General features: G+C 43.0%; 1 protein-coding gene across 6 annotated transcripts in view; it reads left to right on the top strand.

Moving 5' to 3' along the window:
• Positions 1 to 16,532, top strand: part of ERCC4 (ERCC excision repair 4, endonuclease catalytic subunit) — a 44,953-nt gene extending 28,421 nt beyond the window's left edge. For 3 of the 6 annotated variants that reach the window (XM_025416469.3, XM_025416467.3, XM_049111377.1), the window contains one exon: positions 1,103 to 5,333. In XM_025416469.3, the coding sequence (XP_025272254.1) occupies positions 1,103 to 1,836 (734 nt within the window). In that variant the 3' untranslated portion in view covers positions 1,837 to 5,333. Of the gene's footprint in view, positions 1 to 1,102; positions 5,334 to 7,019; positions 7,175 to 7,838; positions 8,108 to 9,456; positions 10,092 to 10,501; positions 10,799 to 11,271 lie in introns of those variants that run through there. The other 3 variants (XR_007411265.1, XR_003123999.3, XR_003123998.3) reach the window with 3 other exon arrangements.
• Positions 16,533 to 18,967: the final 2,435 nt, after the last annotated feature.

Raw genomic sequence — 18,967 nt, 5'->3', positions numbered from 1 at the left:
TCCTTATCTCATAATTATTGTCATGAAATTCCAAAGTCCACAGGGGTTTCACTAGGCTAAAACCAAGGCGTGAGCCCCAGCTGTGCTCCTACCGGAGGCTGGAGGAGAGAATCTATATCCCTGCCTTTCCCAGTTTCTAGAGGCACCTGCACTCTTTGGCTCCCAGCCCCATCCTCCACCTTCAGAGCCAGTGGCTTGGACTCTGACCCTCCTGCTTCTCTCTTTCACTTGTAAGGACCGTTGGGCCCACCTGGATAATCCAGAAAAATTTCCCAATCCTGAGGTCCTAAATTTAATCACATTTGCAGTGTTGCTTTTGCCACATAAAGTAACATATTTACAGTCCTGGGGATTAGGACATCTGCATCTTACAGCACCATTATTCTGAGTATAGAACCACCTTTAATTTGCTTTACAAGCGGTTCTGGGCACGCTCAAATATGGGAAGTCCTGTTCTACTGGCTTCTTCCTTTTTCTCCACATCCAGACTCACCGGTAAAAGCGCTAACGGCTCCAGAATTTTTCACAACAGCTTATAAGGCAGTTTACTCAGCAAGCCTTTTTAAGCATCTAGTACGTGCCAGACTGTCATAGGAATTAGGAGTACGATGGTCAGTAGAACTTGGGCAGTGCAACCATCAGGGACCACACCAGAGAGAGGGCGATGGCAAACGCTGATGTTTGTGAATCATCATGACTCTCCTAGCAGCTCTATTTAGTTTTAAGAGAAATTTCTTTTATTTACTCTGTAAACAAACCTTTCTGAAAACACAGAAAAATGAGGAATAACAACATGGGATATTATGTTACCGTGCTTCAGAGGCTGACAACAGAAACACATTTTTTTTTAAGATTTATTTACTTATTTTAGGGAGAGTGCAGAGGGAGAGAGAGAAGCTCCCCACTGAGTAGGGCGCCCGAATTCAGGCTGGATCTCAGGACCCTGAGATCATGACCTGAGCCAAAATCAAGTCCAAGGCTTAACCGACTGGACCACCCAGGCACCCCAGAAACTACAGATTTTAAACTTTCAATTGTTCTATTCAACTTTGTGAGCTCTTCCTCAGTGACATCACTTATAGTGGTGCTTTTTTGTTCCTAGGCGGCCAGGAGCAGAACAGGACACAGCAAACAATCGTGGTGGACGTGCGGGAGTTTCGCAGTGAACTCCCATCCCTGATCCACCGTCGGGGCATCGACATCGAGCCCGTGACCCTGGAGGTCGGAGACTACATTCTGACCCCGGAAATGTGCGTGGAGCGCAAGAGCATCAGTGACCTGATTGGCTCTTTAAACAACGGCCGCCTGTACGGCCAATGCATCTCCATGTCCCGCTACTACAAGCGCCCGGTGCTACTGATAGAGTTTGACCCCGGGAAGCCCTTCTCCCTCACTTCCCGGGGCGCCTTCCACCAAGAGATCTCCAGCAACGACATCAGTTCCAAACTCACCCTCCTCACGCTCCACTTCCCCAGACTCCGGATTCTCTGGTGCCCATCCCCTCACGCCACCGCCGAGCTGTTCGAGGAGCTGAAGCAAAACAAGCCACAGCCTGATGCGGCCACGGCCATGGCTGTCACGGCAGATTCTGAAACGCTCCCCGAGTCAGAAAAGTATAACCCTGGTCCCCAGGACTTCTTGTTAAAGATGCCAGGGGTGAATGCCAAAAACTGCCGTGCCTTGATGCATCATGTAAAGAACATCGCAGAACTGGCCAGCCTGTCGCAGGACCAGCTGGTGGGTGTTCTGGGCAACGCGGGCAATGCCAAGCAGCTCTATGACTTCATCCACACCTCCTATGCAGAGGTCCTGTCAAAGGGGAAAATGAGGAAATGAACCGTGAGACGGCCATCTCCTGGTCCCGTGACTGGGCTTCCCAGCTGCTCTTTGCCTGCACCTATAGGTCGCAATTAATGATCGTCTCAGAATTTCATTGTCTTCCAGCGCTGAACGGCTGTGCCATCTGTTTCCTGGCTCTGTGGCCCAGAGGCCAAGATTCCTCCTGGAACTCTGCGTTCAGGCCCTGTATTTACTCTGCTGTGCCGGCTCTCCTGGCTCCCTGCGCTGTCCAGGCCAGGGTCAGCACACTCGGTTCTTAAATGAGGTGGGTCTGGAGCAGGTGAGGTGTCCACAGGTGTTGATAGAAGGCCACTCTTGAAACAGGCAGAAGTTTATGTTTCTAATGCAAACCAATAAAACGCAAGGTCACATTCTTACCATCTTTCTTCAGAGGGGCCCCAAAACACAGAAGAACACCCCTCTGCTCTCCCTCACCACTTCTCCCTGCATTGCCCTCAAGCACGTTCATCCACCTTTCTACCCCTAACTCAAATTCCTCAGGACTTCCTACTGCTGTTGTAAAACAGCCACCTCTACACCTTGCCAGTTAACGTCCTAATCCCCTGAGTGTATGTAACATGCACTGTGGCTCGATTGTGCAAAGCCAGTCGTTTTTAGACATGTGATGAATTATCTCTTTCCAGAATTTGATGGTGTTAAAGTGAAGGAGTCCTTAGAACACTCAGTTTCCAAATATTTAACCTACTAAATCTGAGACCTCTGAGCCCACCAAATGCCTAGAGTCTCTTGAGACTTCCTCTTTCCTGAGACTCTCTTCACATGCCCTGAGGCCACCAGCACCAGATCTTCTCCCCAAGCAGCCTAAGCTCACCTCTTGGTGCCCCCCACTCCATCTCGTGCCTCTGTGCAGAGCGGCTCCTTGCATCTGTGTGAGGACTCCCATACAAGCAAGTGAATGGCCCACCAAGTCTTTAAGATTTGGTTTTCCTTCCTGGAGTCAAGATAAAGGAATTAAAAAAGTAAATGGAAGATCAATGCATAGAATAGATAAGAATTCTAGAGAAATATAGACATATTTAAAAACTCACAAAACCATCTCCCTCTCAAACCTTCCAACTGAGTTAGGTTAGCTTTTTACCGAAGTGTACATACAGGGACCTTCATAGCATCTTTGTGCAGTTTTTAAACTTTTCTATTTCAACATTGTTGACGTAGGTATTATTTTCCTATCTAGTAATGAGTAGTAAATTTTCTACCTCAAGAGCTGATGCAAATATAGACATCAGCCCCGCTAGCCATACCGTGCACAGTTACACGTTTTCCTCCGCATCAGCCATGTTTTTATTCATCACGGTGTTGGAACTCAGAGTAGACACTGGACCACATAACACAAAATGGTCTTCACCTTCACGGAAGTTCTTTCAACCAACCTCTCCAAGCTGAACCTCTCGTGTTGACTTCCTGCTCTCTCGGTATGTTAGCCTACGTTAATACTGCTAAAGTAGATGTGGATTTCAAACTCTATACAAGGGCACCGCAAGAATGAGTTGAGAGATTTCAGGGAACCATGTTGTTATATGGATCTCCGTACAGTACAGTGATCTGAGGAATTGGGAAGAGGACAGGAAACAAAAATTAGCTTACAGTAGATTAAAAGGTAGGGCTACTAAATTTTGTCCGAAGGTTAAAAAGATACGCTAGAGACTAGAAAACGAGATGTCGGGTACATATGTTAATTTTCACTTCTGTATGTACTGATTTAAGAGTCCAGTCGGAGCGAAAAGTACATTAAAAATAACGTCACACCTCCAAAGGAGATGGTTATCACCATTTTTCTTCATCCTATTGTAGCACTTCTGCTTGTGGTATATAGTTTCTGGTTTTTCTTGCATAATTCTACCTGCCTTATATTGTTCTTGCATTACAAGAAAAGGCAAATTGGAACATAGCGCATTTGTTTATATGGGTTCCACTTCAATTTAAGCTTTCAGAAATAAGCTGTATTCATAAGGCCACCATTTTAAACAGCCCTTGTCATCTTGTACAACGTAGAATACAGTCTTAATTGTATTTAGAGAGCCGGTGTCTCCCTCTCTTGGATTCTGTTTTTTGCTGTTGTACGTACTGGACATTTGAAAGACAGATGAGCTGTTTTGTTGTGTATTTGAATTATGAATAGTAGTCTCTAATGAACTTGAAAATGCTCATTATAGACACAAGGCTCTCACCACCACTTCCCCTTCCAACTAAATAAATCTATTTTAAGCTGTCGTCAATGGTGAAAAACCTTCAATAGAACCATTATGTACTGACTTTTACCAAATTCTTTCACACATTTTTATAATCTAAGAATCTTTGGCAAAGGAACTAATGCATGAATTCGCAAAATTATCACTTTATTGCCTAGCATCATAGTTACCTTTGCCTTTTTTCTTTCAGAATAGTAAACATCCCGTTTACTTATGAACTCATGCTTAGCTTTTTAAAAAACCTTTTTTAAAAGCCTGAGATCAGCTTTATTCTATTTTACCAAGTTTTTTTGCATAAAAATCAGAGTGTATGAAAGCTGAGAGAAATCATTTTCAACCTTGTTTGCTTAAATCATAGTACCTCTTGATTTTTAAAAAAAAATTATGCAAGTAATCATTTTATGTATTAATAGCAGCCATGTAAATAGTGTCCTTTTGGCAGGACATTGCCACTTCTTCAGTCTAGGGCTTAGGAGGCTGTATGTTTGAGTAGATCCAAAATGCCATTTCCCTGCTCATAAGGGACTGAAGATAATTGTCCCATTCATCAACCCATTGGGACACAGAGGGTTAAGTCTAGATTTTGTTGTGTTGAGATAACAGAACATAGAATTAATAAATGGCCTTCAGCAGGAAAGTCTACACTGAAGCAAATCCGAAGAAGTGGGTGAGACAGACATCATTAGTCTTTGCTTTTGTTTTTCAGGCATAATTTGATTTTCCTTTGGCTCAGAAAACTTCTTTAGGGAAATTCTCTTCTCTTTTGTTGCTCAGTTTAGCCTAGAAATGTCCTTTTAAAAACCAACAGTTTAGGAAAGTTCTTTTCTCAGTCTTGAATATATTAAAATGTATCCAGACTTCAACGTGAGTTGTCATTTTTCTTCATTATTTTGCTTTCTATTTTGGTTTATTGCTACTTCCTGTCCAATTCCAAACTTCAGGACTTAACCGTCTATATCCACAGGTTTTTGGTAAGCCACACCACTGCTGTTTTTTGATTTAAGGGAATGTATGTAAGCCAAAATTTGGATGGGAGGGAGACATAACTAATTTATATCAATTTGTAACAGGAGTTGTGTGTGTGTTTTTAATAAAATGTATTTATTCAGTATTTTCCTCAGCATTTTGTGGGCAAAGTAAAAATAACAATGCATAGTGAAAGAACATGTATTCCCAGCGCATCATATTTCCAACATGTTGGTAAATACAATTTAAAATGAAGAGAATATTTAATGTGCTTTTTGTTGTGCAGAATAAATGATTAAAGCTGAACTGTTCTTCCAACCCCTGCTTTTGCGTTTGACTTGTGTGATAAACCCACTTTCTAAGGCCTTAGCATAATTTTCTTTGGGTTATTTTTCCCTTACTGCTTTTTATTTTGTACATCTGCCCTTAGAGAGGGGGAGAAAAAAGACTATTCTCCTTCTGAAAACACTCATTTGTTGACATGTAATGAATATGTGTAAGCACAATGCCTGGAACATCTTAACTCAACAGAGATTAATTTCCTGCCGCCCCTGACTCATACAGTTTTTTTGTTGTTGTTCCTTCAACGTCAAAGTTGAAAGTAAATTATCCTCTTGACACATCTAGAATTTACTGTAATCTCTTAAGTTTAATTATTATTAAATTAGTTGACTAATTGGCTCATTTTGATGATGTAGTTATTTTGGTTTCTGCTTTAAAATGTAGGACCAAGAAAAAAAATAAAATAAAATAAAATAAAATAAAATGTAGGACCAATCCCTTCTTAATAAGGCATAAGACAGGTTATTTCTCAAAATGTTTTAATGTCAGAATTAAGGCTTTGGTAGAATAATTAACCCTTTCTTAGGAGTAGTGATACAATCGTCATGACAAAGACCTAAAAGTACTATCACTTAAAAGCCTCTTTTGCTGCAGTGAATCCAAGTGACAGGTTAAGTCATTTGCCTGGTAGATGATGGAATCATGATTTGAACCCAAACAGTCTGACCCCAGAGCCCATGATGAAACACTGCTGATGAGTGGTCCACTTCCAGATACCTAATTACAGATGTGTCACAAAAAAAGCAAATTGGTTTGTTTCCGTGCCTCTCTGGGTTAATAATGTCAAAAGCAAATATGTAGAATTTGGAAATCGGTCAAAGAGCATACGGAGTACCTTTTCTGTTTACAGCTGGATGTTGTTGGGGTGCCTGGCTGGCTCAAGCAGTGGAGCATGTGACTCTTGATCTCGGGGTCATGAGTTCAAGCCCCACACTGGGTGCAGAGATTACTTATAAAATGAAATTTAAAAAAGAGCTGGATGTCATCTAGTAGCGTATACTACCTGGGGGTCATCTGATTTCCAGGGCTGGGTACCTCTTACTGACTATTTTGCAACTGTATGAGAATAGAAGTTAACTTGTAGAAACCCCGACAGCGATCCAAGTGATTCTTGTTCTGTAGCATTGCAAGGGTGTTGCCTAGGTAGCATTGCAAGAGTATTGCCTAGCGGGACCTGAACCGGTTCTACATTTATTAGCAAATTTATTTCTGCATTCATTGGACCAGCTACAAATCTCTGAGCCTTTAATTTTCTTTTAAATCAGTCCTAACATCTTATTGGTTTCCTCATTAATTGAATCTAATAAAGTCATTGACTTCTGTTGTTTTTGGGTTTTTTTCTATTTGTATGAGAGTCATATTTCTAACTTTCTGGAAAAATTATGCTTTGCAAGTGGTGTTGCCAATGTGAGCTCCCATATGATGCTAAAACTGAATTTCCAGCCTCATTCAACCTAAAATTAAACCTCATAAACTAGAAGATGGATACTATACATAGGCATGGATATATACTCATATATATTTAAGAACTGTACTTTGATACTAAGATGGTAATATTACGAACTATAAATTAAATATTTAAGAACTGTAGACTCATTTTAAGATGCTCAGTGGACCTCTGTTTCTCTGTTTACAAAAGCTCACCTGAATTTTCAATCTCAGTTCTGTTTCTGTCTAGCCCCTGACTGAGGCAGGAAACTGACCCCTGAAAAGGAGAAAGAAGAGGAATTTTAGATATTCCCAATGATTCACTTGCCTGTGGAAGGTATTTCTATACCAGAAGAGCACTGACTGCTCCCCGAGGGCCTGGGAGTCAGGTAAGCAAAATCAACTTGTGATTTCAACTAAGAGAGTTTCCTGGGATTCATGAAAATAGCAAATAGACCAGGTCTAATGAAGATGGTGATATGCGGGGACCCTTTTCTAACAGAATTTGGTGTCAGTGTGAGCATGCCTTTCACTGAGAGCTTTGCTTTTCTGTGCAACTTTGTTTTTGGGAAGGGTGACGCCCAGCAGAAGCTTAAGGAAGCAGATAGTTTAGTAGACTAAGGGAAGCATGACTGGGCAGGTTTGTTTTCGGCATGAGGCATTTACTGCAGAAGACAAAGGGCTGTCTCTGGGCTTGATGCTGCAAAAGCCCATGGCATTAAGGGACATTCAGCCTATGGTGAAGAGAAGTCAAAAAGCATGAACAAGTAATTACAAGTAAAATAAGTAAAATACCACAAGCAAGGTAGAAGTGTTCTGGAGGTCAGAGGAAGACGTCATATCCAGGTATAGGAATCCAGAATAGCCTCAGAGAGAAGGTAGGGCTCGATGTTTTATATATGTTACTCCACTACGGCCTCACAGCCTGAAGTAGGGATCTTCCCTGCTTTGCTGATGAGGCAGCTAAGATTGAGAGATTAAGAAATCAAAGTCACAACAGAAGCAAATAGCAGAGATGGGACTCAAACTCCAAAGCCTACTTTCTTTCTGCAGCACCTTGCCACCTAAAAGGAAGGATTGGAGGTAGAAAGACCATTCTGGAAGCTGTGGCAACAACCCAAGTGACAGAGAATGACAACCAGAACTAAGATTAGAGCTTTGGAAATGGAAAGAAGGCCAAGTATTGAAGAGGAATGTGGCAAAGAACATCGATGCCAAGGAGGAGTCTATATTATTATTTAGGCTTTAAGCCAAGGCTCAGAAAATGATGATGCTGTGAAGAGAAGGAGTCTGGGGAAGGCCGTGATCATTTCGGAAAGAAGGTAAAGTTCAGTTTTGAACAAGGTTGATTTAGAAATAACCAATAGTCCGGCAGATAATCTCAATTCAAGGTGTAGCTGATGACATCTGTGCAGAAGTGAGAACCGACAGGGCACCCGGGTGGCTCACTTGGTAAAGCGTCCAACTCATGATTTCAGCTCAGGTCATGAGATCCAGCCCCGCATTGGGATCTGCACTTGGCAGGGAGTCTGCTTGAAATTCTCTCTTTCTCTACCCATTCCCTCCCTCCACTCATGCTTTCTCTCTCTCTAAAATAAATGAATAAATTTTAAAAAACAAGAACCAAGGACGCCATTTAAATGGTTAACACGCAAACCAGAACATCAGAACATACCCAAATCTAGGAGGTGAGAACATAGGGGAGGCCGACTCTTCAGAGATCCTGAATCTCTCGTGGGCACCAGAATCGAACATGGCCAGGAATTTCATGGGAGTGACCCACAAGGGTTGGGAGCTGAGCGTGGGTGCACCGGTGGCCTCAGACTACGACAGGGACAACACCTTAGAAATCCCTGGGGGGTCCTGGGTGACAGTTCCAGGGAACTGGAGGGCCCACACCAGACGGGGGTGGGAGGAGGCCAGGTCCCAGTGCAGCTGGATGAAAAGAGGAGAGGCGAGCTCACTCCGAAGGTGATTTTGCATGCTGGTGATCAGAAGGAAGGAGCAGAGCAAAAGAAGGAAGATGCTAGAGGCACAGCAGATCATTCATGGAAGCAAAACCCACTGCGGGGCATCCCGAGGCGAGGAGGGAGACAAGAGTGATTTTGCTCTTCTTCCTCCCACACACGGAAAACCCACTTTTGTATGGATTTGCCTCTTCTTCACATCTTACAGTTAGAGTACCGTGTCCCTCCCCAACTTAGAGCAGGACTGGCCAGCCACCAGAAGTCACAATGAGCCCTTTGCGGAAACCTATTTTAACGACACAACGCTGATGTTTGGCAGTGAGGTTGGCTCGTGTTTAAGCTGGCAGGCAGAGAATGGCCTAGAACCCCTCCGTTTGTAACCTGACCGTATAGTTGTATAATTATTTAAAGCATCCCTCCTTGCAAGCGATTTATGAAACCAAACGTCAAGGAGGCTAATGTCGCCTGAAAACACGGTCGGGATGGTCAAGCAGCCCTCCCCAGCCAATGCTAAGACTTGGTAAGGATTTTTATTTTGGTCGCCCTGAGCTTACTGTAACTGGGGCGGCTGAGTTGCTATGGTGATTTCTTCTCCAAACAGAGCATTTTGCCGCAATACCTTGAAACAGCAGATAGATCTCCTTTACGTCCACTGGATCGTGACATTAATTCTAGTTGAAACATTTCCCCCACGCTCCCATCAGGACTCGTGTGCAGGAATTTTCAGTCAAGGCCAAGAAGGCACGGACTAAATAAATCGAAAGCTGGGCCGTTTGCACCGGGGGCCTTCACAACTGGCTGGCGGGCTCGGGGCCTGGAGCCTGACCACCGGCGGCGGGTTGGCAGCTGGGAGAAGGTTCCTCACTGAAGCAATTTCGTGTTTAATGACTCCAAGGTGGGCATAGGCTGAAAGTTGTGACCCCCGCCCCCCCCCCGCCCTGTCACTAATAATTTGGGGGGTTGTTGGGCAGGATGCACAGAACCTCAGCTGTCTCTTCCCATCCCGCTTGCAAACCTCGGAGCTGCTAAGCTGCAGCGCTCGGAGCTGGAGCGTGGGGAAGAAAGGGGACCCCCTTCGAGGCCGGGGCTGGGGCGCTCCTCGTCTCCACCAGCAGGTGTCTCCGTTAAGTCACAAGTCCCCAAACTCGCTCGGCGGGAGTCGCCGGACGCTTTCGGGATGACTGCGCTTTGAATGGGGGTGTCTCTGCCTCTGATTCTTGCCTAACCGTGACCTGAGAGGCAAGAAAAGTAGCTGCCTGTCTCCGGCATGACTCATGATAAACAAACGGAGGACAGACTGCCTCTTATCAGAGCCCGAGTATGTGCCCCAGGACCGTGGGTGAGTCAGCCTGGAAGTCGGGAGGCTTTTGTTGGTCCAAGGGATTTTTTTTTTTTTTTTTTTGTGCTCTGTGCGGAAGAGGTGGATGGGGTGCAAGGAGAGGGTGGCGGGCAGGGACTGCTATTGATTTCTTGGATTCAATCAGTGACCTCGCACAGTGAGGCCCTGGGCTTCGGGGGGCAGGGGGGGTGTCGAATTCCACCCCCACCCACCCACCCAGACCAAAAAGGCGTTCACATTGGAGGTTTAAACTGGCCGTGACCCCGTGGAACCCCATTTAGAGTTGATGGAAGGGTTTGCAATCTGCGGCTTCACAACATACACATAGTGCCAATAAGCATCAAAGTGTACACTTTAGGGACGTGCAGTTTATTGCATGTGAACTACTCAAAGATTTTTTTCTTTTTTAGGAAGAAATACAGTTAAATTGAGTGGAGGGGAAAAAAACAAACAAACAAACCTGGCCAACTCATTTTTATCGTGATGTATCACGAAACCCTCCGTCCACCCCCTCACTCCCAATCTCTCCCCTCCTGTGGCTCGGCATTTGGGTGCAAAGGCAGACCAAGTGCACACACCTGAAGGGAGCATGACGTCATGTCACCTGGCACTGATAGGCTGCTCCCCAGCCCGGCTCTCCCAGAGCCTGCGTTGCCAGGCGAGGGGGTTATTCAGTCCTCCTGCGGGAAGGAAGGCAGCGGGGACAGGTAAAGTAGAGGCTGGCAACAGGTGTGGAGTGGGGGCAGGTGTTGGGGCGCCAAGGGCAAAGCAGCACCCCTGAGGTCCCCCCGCCCCTCGCTGCCTCCCTGGCAGCCTCCAGGCCGCTGCAGGCTCTTTAGCCCCAGGTGCCTTCCTAGTTCTGCGAATGCAAGTCAGGTCAGGCCCAGGGCAGGACGGCTCACCGATGGCTGTGCCAACAGGTGCCGCACACGTGAATGACTTCACACTTGCACACCAGCGAGCGACTTAGCTTAGGGAGAGGTGAACATGTGCGTCCTTTCGATGGTGCAAAAGGACCAAGCAGCTGGGGCAGGTGGAACGAAGCGAGGAGCAGCCCTGAGGGGCAGGGTGGCCCAGGTTTCAGTGCAAACGACCTCAGTTAGGAAAATGGGAGGGGGGTGTCCGTGGACTTGCTGTGCTGCTTCTGCAAGCAGAAAAATGTCACTTTTTCTCCTTTCAGAGAATAGACGCTCAGCGCGCCCGAAGAGTGACTCTCCTTGCGCACCTGCTTCCCACCGCTTACCTGTTTCTCTCACGTTTCCATGTGTCTGTTCCCCCTGCTGTCTCTTGGTGAATCAATTCAATGTTACGCATTAAAGTGGGGGGACCTGGGCAGCCTGAGTGGCTCAGTGGTTTAGCGCCGCCTTCGGCCCAGGTCGTGACCCCGGGATCCCGGGATCGAGTCCCACATCGGGCTCCCTGCATGGAGCCTACTTCTCCCTCTGCCTGGGTCTCTGCTGCACCCTCCCTCTGTGTGTGTGTGTGTGTGTGTGTCTCTCATGAATAAATAAATAAAATCTTTTTAAAAATAAATAAATAAAGTGGGGGGATCTGTCACCTTTCACAAGAAGGTCATTAATATAAAAGGGGCTCTGCCTTAAATCCCTGATCTCCCAGCCAAGTCACTGTCACCAAATGTGTGTTGTGTGAGAGTGTGTGTGTTTGTTGTGTAGGAGTGTCCAGGAGATGGAATATTTGAGGGTGTGGGGGTGTGTGGGTGCTGGGTGGGTATGTGAGTGCATGTTATTTTCAGACTCCCTGGATTCTGTGTGCACTTTGAAGTGGTGTCCTTGCCACCGCGGCTGATCTCACATATAATGGACAGGCGTGTCCTTAATCTCCAAAGACAGGACTGAATTTCAACACTCGTTTTGACGTCCCCCCCCCCGCCCCGGTAAATACATTCAGACCTTTTTAGATCATTTTTCTTTGCTATAGAAATATAATCTGTAGGAGGAATATTTCACTTAGCAAGTGTTTTCTCTTGTAAGCACATCTTCCATGTTACTATTTGGAAAACGAGGCCAAGTTTGCTCAGCAGACATTCATGAGGTGCCTACTGTGTGCCCGAAAAGTAGAACATAGCCCATAGACTAGAGTGACAGGCTATTTGTTCCCAGACTTTTAAAGAGTCTAAAAAGCAGAACCAGGCTTTGTATCTGTAATAACAGAATTATAGTCAAGTGTTAGTTATATTAAAAAAGAAAAAAGAAAAACCCACTCATTGCCTGGAAATGACCAAACCTTCAAAGCGCTGTGCTATGCATTATGGGGTTCTGGGTGCTGTGAGCACAGGTTACAGAAGTGGTAAGAGTAGCCGTCGTGGCAAGCTGCCAGGCGAGGCCTTATTTCACATTTAATGCCTTGTAGGAATGAGATAGCGTGAGCTGAGTCTTTTGAGCAGATGAGAGAGTTCAGTTGTCTTGAAAAGCCACGGATCCCACATCCTATTTGTTCAGAATCTTCGGGCTAGTCACTGGTGTCCCTGAGTGGTGCCAGAGGGTACCTGTGAAATGGGAGAGAATTTTTATAAAGGGAAAGACGTTCTCCAGGTAGGTCTGTTTAATGTACTCCTTAGGGCTACTTAGGAGGCATATCTTTGTAATGTGGCTTTTAGTTGGTGCTTCAAACCTTTCCTCTGGGTCTCTTCCAAAGACATCTTCAATGTGTCACCCAAAGTCAAGCTTTCTATGATTCCTCTCAATAATCTCATTTCTCTTACCACCTTCTAACTTTGGTTTAACAGAAGGTTGTGTTTTTTTGTCTTTTTTTTTTTTTTTTTAGGATTTTATTTATTTATTTGACAGAAAGGAAGAACACAAGAAGGGGGAGCAGTGGGCAGAAGGAGAGGGAGAAGCAGACTCCCTGCTCAGCAAGTAGCCTGGTACAGGACTCCATCCTGGGACTCCAGGATCATGACCTGAGCCAAAGGCAGATGCTTAACTGACTGAGCCACCCAGGTGCCCCCGTTGTGTTTTTCTTTTCTTAACTGAGCTGCCACTACGTGGAATTGGAGTACTCATAATCTTGGCTTGTGAAGCATGCTCCCCAGTGATCCATGCACAACCTGCTTTGATTTAGTTTGTTGGTTTGAATAATGCAGAAAGTACTCACGAAGTTACCACCTCCTGCAAAAAAAAAAAAAAAAAAAGCTATCATAAGATGATAACCTACATCTAAGCCTAGAGGTCCACCCTCCCAACCCTATTATCCTGCTTCTCCCACCCAGAATGAAACTTCATCCTGACCTATGTGTTCAGTATTCCCTTGCTTTATTTAATCTCATTGTTTTTTATATGTATTCTGTGGATTTTCGAAAGGATGTATGTGTATGTACATACATGTCATTCTTAACTTTATAAAAAAGATATCATGTCATATGTAACCAATAGTGGTAAGATCCATTCTATTGCCCCATGTTGCCCTCATTCACTTTTTCTGGCTTGTCTGTACTATTCCGTTCGATGAATATACCACAGTCTACCCACCAATCCTGTCAGTCATTTGGACTGTGCACAGATTCTTGATATGGTAAACAGTTCTTTCCTACCTGGTCTTACACATGTGCACACATTTCTCTTGGATACATGTTTAGGATGAAATGGCTGAGCTAGATAGTATGTGTATGTCCAACGATAGGGCACAATGCCGAGCTGTGTCCTGCAGGAGTTGGACCCATCTACACTTGCATCAGCATAAGAATGGATCAATCCATACCCTCCCTGATGCCTGGGATTATCAGATCTTTCTCATGTTCATTGATGGATTGTCTTTAAAATGGGACCTCACTGTGATCGTGATTTGCATTTTCACCTGTTATGCCGAGCACCTCTTTGTATGTGATTGGCCAAATATGTCTCTTATCTCCTAAGAAATATCCGTGGTTTTTGCTCATCTTTCTCCATTTGTGCTCTTATTAAAGGAGCACTTAATATATTCTTGTACCAATCTTTTATACTTCTTTTCACTTTCTCTAAGGTGTCTCTTGATAAACCCCATCCACGGCAGGGGAGCAAGATATTGGGGTGATAGGGCCAGGCCTTGGGGGGATTTATAACCATGATTGGCTCTTATATTTATTAGTTTGTATCATTTTATCCTCCAACTATAAACATATATATAATCTCACCAACTTTGGACCATGGAAAAGAAAAGGAAAGACCATAATGCCATCACTTGGGGGTTTTCCATACATCTTCACATGTAAGTCTCTCGATACACACACCTCTCCTTCTCCTCTTTATCTTGACACCAGTATCCTGACCCTAGCCATAGATACTTTCTAGACATTACCTTCCCTGATCGAGGAGTAACTTCTACCAGTATTGACCATGACATCAAAAAAAATACAAAGAACTTCTGTTAAAGAGATTATACTTAGGGGGTCCCTGGGTATCTCAGTCGGTTGAGAATGCGACTCTTGATTTCTGCTCAGGTCATGATCTTAGGGTTGTGAGATCAAGCCCAAGTCCATGACCAGCATGGAGCCTGCTTGGGATTCTCTCTCTTTTCCTCTTCTCCTCCCCACCTCTCTCTCTCTCTATCTCTCTTGAAGGAAGGAAGGAAGGAAGGAAGGAAGGAAGGAAGGAAGGAAGGAAAAGAAGAGGAAAGAAAGAAAGAAAGAAAGAAAGAAAGAAAGAAAGAAAGAAAGAAAGAAAGAAAGAAAGAAAAAAGAAAGAAAGAAAGAAAGAAAGAAAGAAAGAAAGAAAGAAAGAAAGAAAGAAAAGAAAGAAAGAAAAGAAAGAAAAGAAAGAAAAGAAAGAAAGATAAGAAAGAAAAGAAAGAAAGAAAGAGAGAAAGAAAGAAAGAAAGAAAGAAAGAAAGAAAGAGAGAGAGAGAAAGAGAGAAAGAAAGAAAGGGAGAAAGAAAGAAAGAAAGAAAGAAAGAAAGAAAGAAAGAAAGAGAGAGAGAGAGAGAGAGAAAGAAAGAAAGAAAGAAAGAAAGAAAGAAAGAAAGAAAGAAAGAAAGAAAAAGAAAGAAAGAAAGAAAGATTATACTTAGAATCTTGTGCAGTTATTGGAAATTAAGAGTGGGCAAAACAATGTCTAATTTTACTAGCCAGAGTTATAATTTCTAGCATTTTGACATGTATTGTAAACTTTTTTCTATCTTTCCTTACATATGTATTATATTCCATTTAAAATGGAATCCTCTTATAGATGCTATTCTGTAAGCAATTTTTTTTTTTTTTTTTTTTTTTTGGCTTTGGGGAAGGTTGCCTAACATCATATCCCATTTCTCCAGGGTAAAAAAAAAAAAACATTTTTCTGCACCATAGTCTGAGGGATACAGACTATCTCCTTGTGTGGGTAAAATCTAGAATAGTCACCAACTGTGCCTCACAGCCACCAACAAATCCGAATGAACGCTGGCTAGTGCTCTCACACACTCAGCCAGCTCTGGGCTTTCTTAAACCATTTCCATACTGCTGACCTCACATTTCCAACTGCTCCCTATTAGAAGCACTGATGAAATGAGCATCTTTCACACGAAGCCTTTATGTGCACATCTGTGATCGCACTCTCAGGATACATTTCGATAAGTGGGAGTTCCTAAGCAAAGAGTAAGAACATGTTTTAACTTTTTGATATATGTGGCTGAATTGCTCTGCAAAAAGGGTTCATCCATTTATATTCACATTAGCAGACTCCAGGAGAGCCTATGCTCCCACATCCTGGCGAAGAAGAGTGTTTTGCCTTTTATCATCAGTACGCTAAGTTCAAGTGCCGGTTTTACTTGTTTGTATTTCTTCAATTACTATGAGGTTCGTTTTTGGTTTTTTGTTTTTCTTTCATAGGTATTCTGGCCATTTGTGCTTGAGTGTGTGTTCTTTCTCTCCCTCCCCCTCTCTGAGAGAGTGTGTGTGTGTGTGTGTGTGTGTGAATTGCCTATTGGTGTCAGTTCCCTTTTTATCCACCAAATGTTCTTTCTCTTATTTTTCTGTGCCAGTTATTATCTGTGGAGAGTTTTAGCAAGTTTCATAAACATTGCAAATATTTTCCTAAATTTGTGTTATGCCTCTTTGTCCGTGCTTTTGCCTTTCAGGTTTAAAAAATTATATATGTTGTCAAAGCTTATAATAGTTTCAAAATTCCCTTTTTCATTTGAGAATGCATAAAACCCACCCTCAATTTTCTTCTGGTATTCTTGTTTCGTTTTTTACATTTAAATCTCTGTCCCATTGAAAATGTGTGTCGGTTTGTGGTGGAGCTAACATTTTTCAAAATAGTTAGCTAGTTGGGAGTGTCTGGGTGGCTCAGTGGTTGAGCGTCTGCCTTCGGCTCAGGTCGTGATCCTGGGGTCCTGGGATCAAGTCCCGTGTCCAGCTCCCTGCAGGGAGCCTGCTTCTCCCTCTGCCTGTGTCTCTGCCTCTCTCTGTGTCTCATGAATAAGTGAACAAAATTTTAAAAAATAAAAATAAAAATGTTAGCTAGTTGCCCAGCACCTTTGTTGAAGAGTATTTTCTTTACTTGCTGATGTGATTAGCACCTTCGTCTTATACTGCTTTTATGTTTATACTTCAATATGTTTCTGTGTTTCCAATTCTATTCCTGTTATGTGGATTGTTCCTATATCATATGAATTTAGTTATCACTTTACAATAAATTTTGGTTTTTTTTTTTGGACAGATGCCTTCCTATTATTATGCTCTTTGAAATTTTTATTGGCTAACTGGCTATCCTTAGGCATTTATTCTCCCAGATGAACATTTAAGACTCTTCCGGTCAAGTTTCCAACAAATGTTATATTTTGATTTTCATTAGATTTACATTATGTTATTTTGGTGATAACGGACACCCTTACAGTATTAGGGAAATGGCATGTTTTATAGTACTTGTGTTGAAGTCATTTTTCTCATTCTTTGGTAGGATTTTATAGTTTGAGTCATATAAATCCTTGGCACAATTCTTGCCGAGTTAATGCAAAGTTATTTGTTGCTATTGCGGTTTGTGACTATACTCCTATTCTTCCTCCAGCCCCTCGTTATTCTGCTATATTAATTTTTATGGATTTTATAACTGGCTGTCTCACAGAACTCTTATTCATTTTCATGGTTTTCCAGTTGATTCTTTTGGATAGTACAGGTAGGCCATCACCTCATTCGAAAATAGTAATGAGACTCTTGTCCCCTTTTCAATATTTATACATCTTGGGGTAACTGGGTGATGGGCACTGAGGAGGGCACTTGGTGGGATGAGCACTGGGTGTTATATGTTCGCAAATCGAACTTAAATAAAAACAAATGGAAAAAAAAGTCCCCATGGCAACCCTCTCAGGTCCCCTCCCTCTTTGGGAGCTTTGTACTATCACTCAATAAACTTTGCTTCACTATCACTCAAAAAAAAAATTTTTATACATCTTTCTCGATTTCTTATCTTACAGTATAGGTTGGAGAATTCAGATGCCCATGGGCCCAGGCCAGGAACATAAATGAGTGAATTGGGACAGAGGAGGCCTTTGGCAAACAGGAGAACACAGGTCGTATCCAAAGGGGGAATTCCATACTTAACTCCAGCCAGTTTCTGCTGTTTGGGGACTAGGCCTCATGTTGACAGACAGTTGGATTAAAAACAAGAAAAGGTATACTAAAGATTGTTTTTTAATATGAAATCTATAATCTATTATAAATTTATAATCTGTGGTGTGAAATTATGAAAACATATTTAATACATTTAATCTATAATTATAGATAATTATGATTATTCTACTCCATATCTATTCTAAATATTATAATTATATAATCAATAAATATAGATTGAAAAGTTGAAAATGAATTCAAATTTTTTAAACATCAGGCAAGTGAACTATAGGCTGACAGGTTCAACCCTGGCTCACAATGAGCCCCACTTTGTCTGGAGCTCCCAGAATTTCAGAATATATGGAATTGGAAGGGTGCCTGGGTGCCTCAGTTGGGTAGGCATCGAACTCTTGGTTTTGGCTCAGATCACGTTCTCAGGGTCATAAGATCAAGCCCTGCACCAGGCTCTGTGCTCAGTGGGGAGTCTGCTTGAGATCCTTTCCCTCTTTCACTTCCCCACTTTCTCTCTCCCTCAAATAAATAAATAAAGCCTTTAAAAAAAAAAAAGAATGTATTGAGTTAGGCTAGGCATTCATGCCTTATGCCTCCAATTATTTGACCAATTAGCTATTTTGTAGTCTCTTGACTTATTATTTTTCATATTAAGCCTCTACCTCCCTCCAATTTAACAGGAGTATTGCAGGAAGGGAGAAATTTGAATTCTATTAGTCGCTAGGGTTTTCTTCTGTGACCAGTGTGATGAATCCATAAATTTTCTCTTATCAAACCATCCTTGCATTTGTAATTGGTGGAATTAAACTCTACTCTGTGATGTTATATTATTCTCGTAAATATACAGTCGTATTCCATTTTCTATTTTATGTAATGATTATGAAAAGGGAGGAAATAAGTTTTAAGGTTTTCTGCATTTTTTGTTTTTGTTTTTTTTTAGAGAGACAGCAGGCAAGCGATTGGGGGAGGGGCAGAGGGAGAGAGAGAATCTTAAGCAGGCTCCACACTGAGCACAGAGCCTGACATGGGGCTCAGTCTCACTACCCTGAGATCATGATCAGAGCCAAAATTGAAAGGCAGGGCAGCCTGGGTGGCCCAGCAGTTTAGCGCTGCCTTCAGTCCAGGGTGTGATCCTGGAGACCCAGGATTGAATCCCACGTCGAGCTCCCTGCATGGAGCCTGTTTCTCCCTCTGCCTGTCTCTGCCTTTCTCTGTGTGTGTGTGTGTCTCTCATGAGCAAATAAATAAAATCTTAAAAAAAAAAAAGACACTTGATCAATGAAGCCACCCAGGTACCCGTATTATTGGGTATTTTTAGCAGAAAAACTCTCCTATTGGCTCTCTG

This window comes from Canis lupus, chromosome 6 (assembly GCF_003254725.2).
Source record: "Canis lupus dingo isolate Sandy chromosome 6, ASM325472v2, whole genome shotgun sequence".
Taxonomy (NCBI): Eukaryota; Metazoa; Chordata; class Mammalia; order Carnivora; family Canidae; genus Canis; species Canis lupus.
The sequence above is the reverse complement of the archived record's forward strand: the minus strand, read 5'-3'. Positions and strand labels throughout refer to the sequence as shown.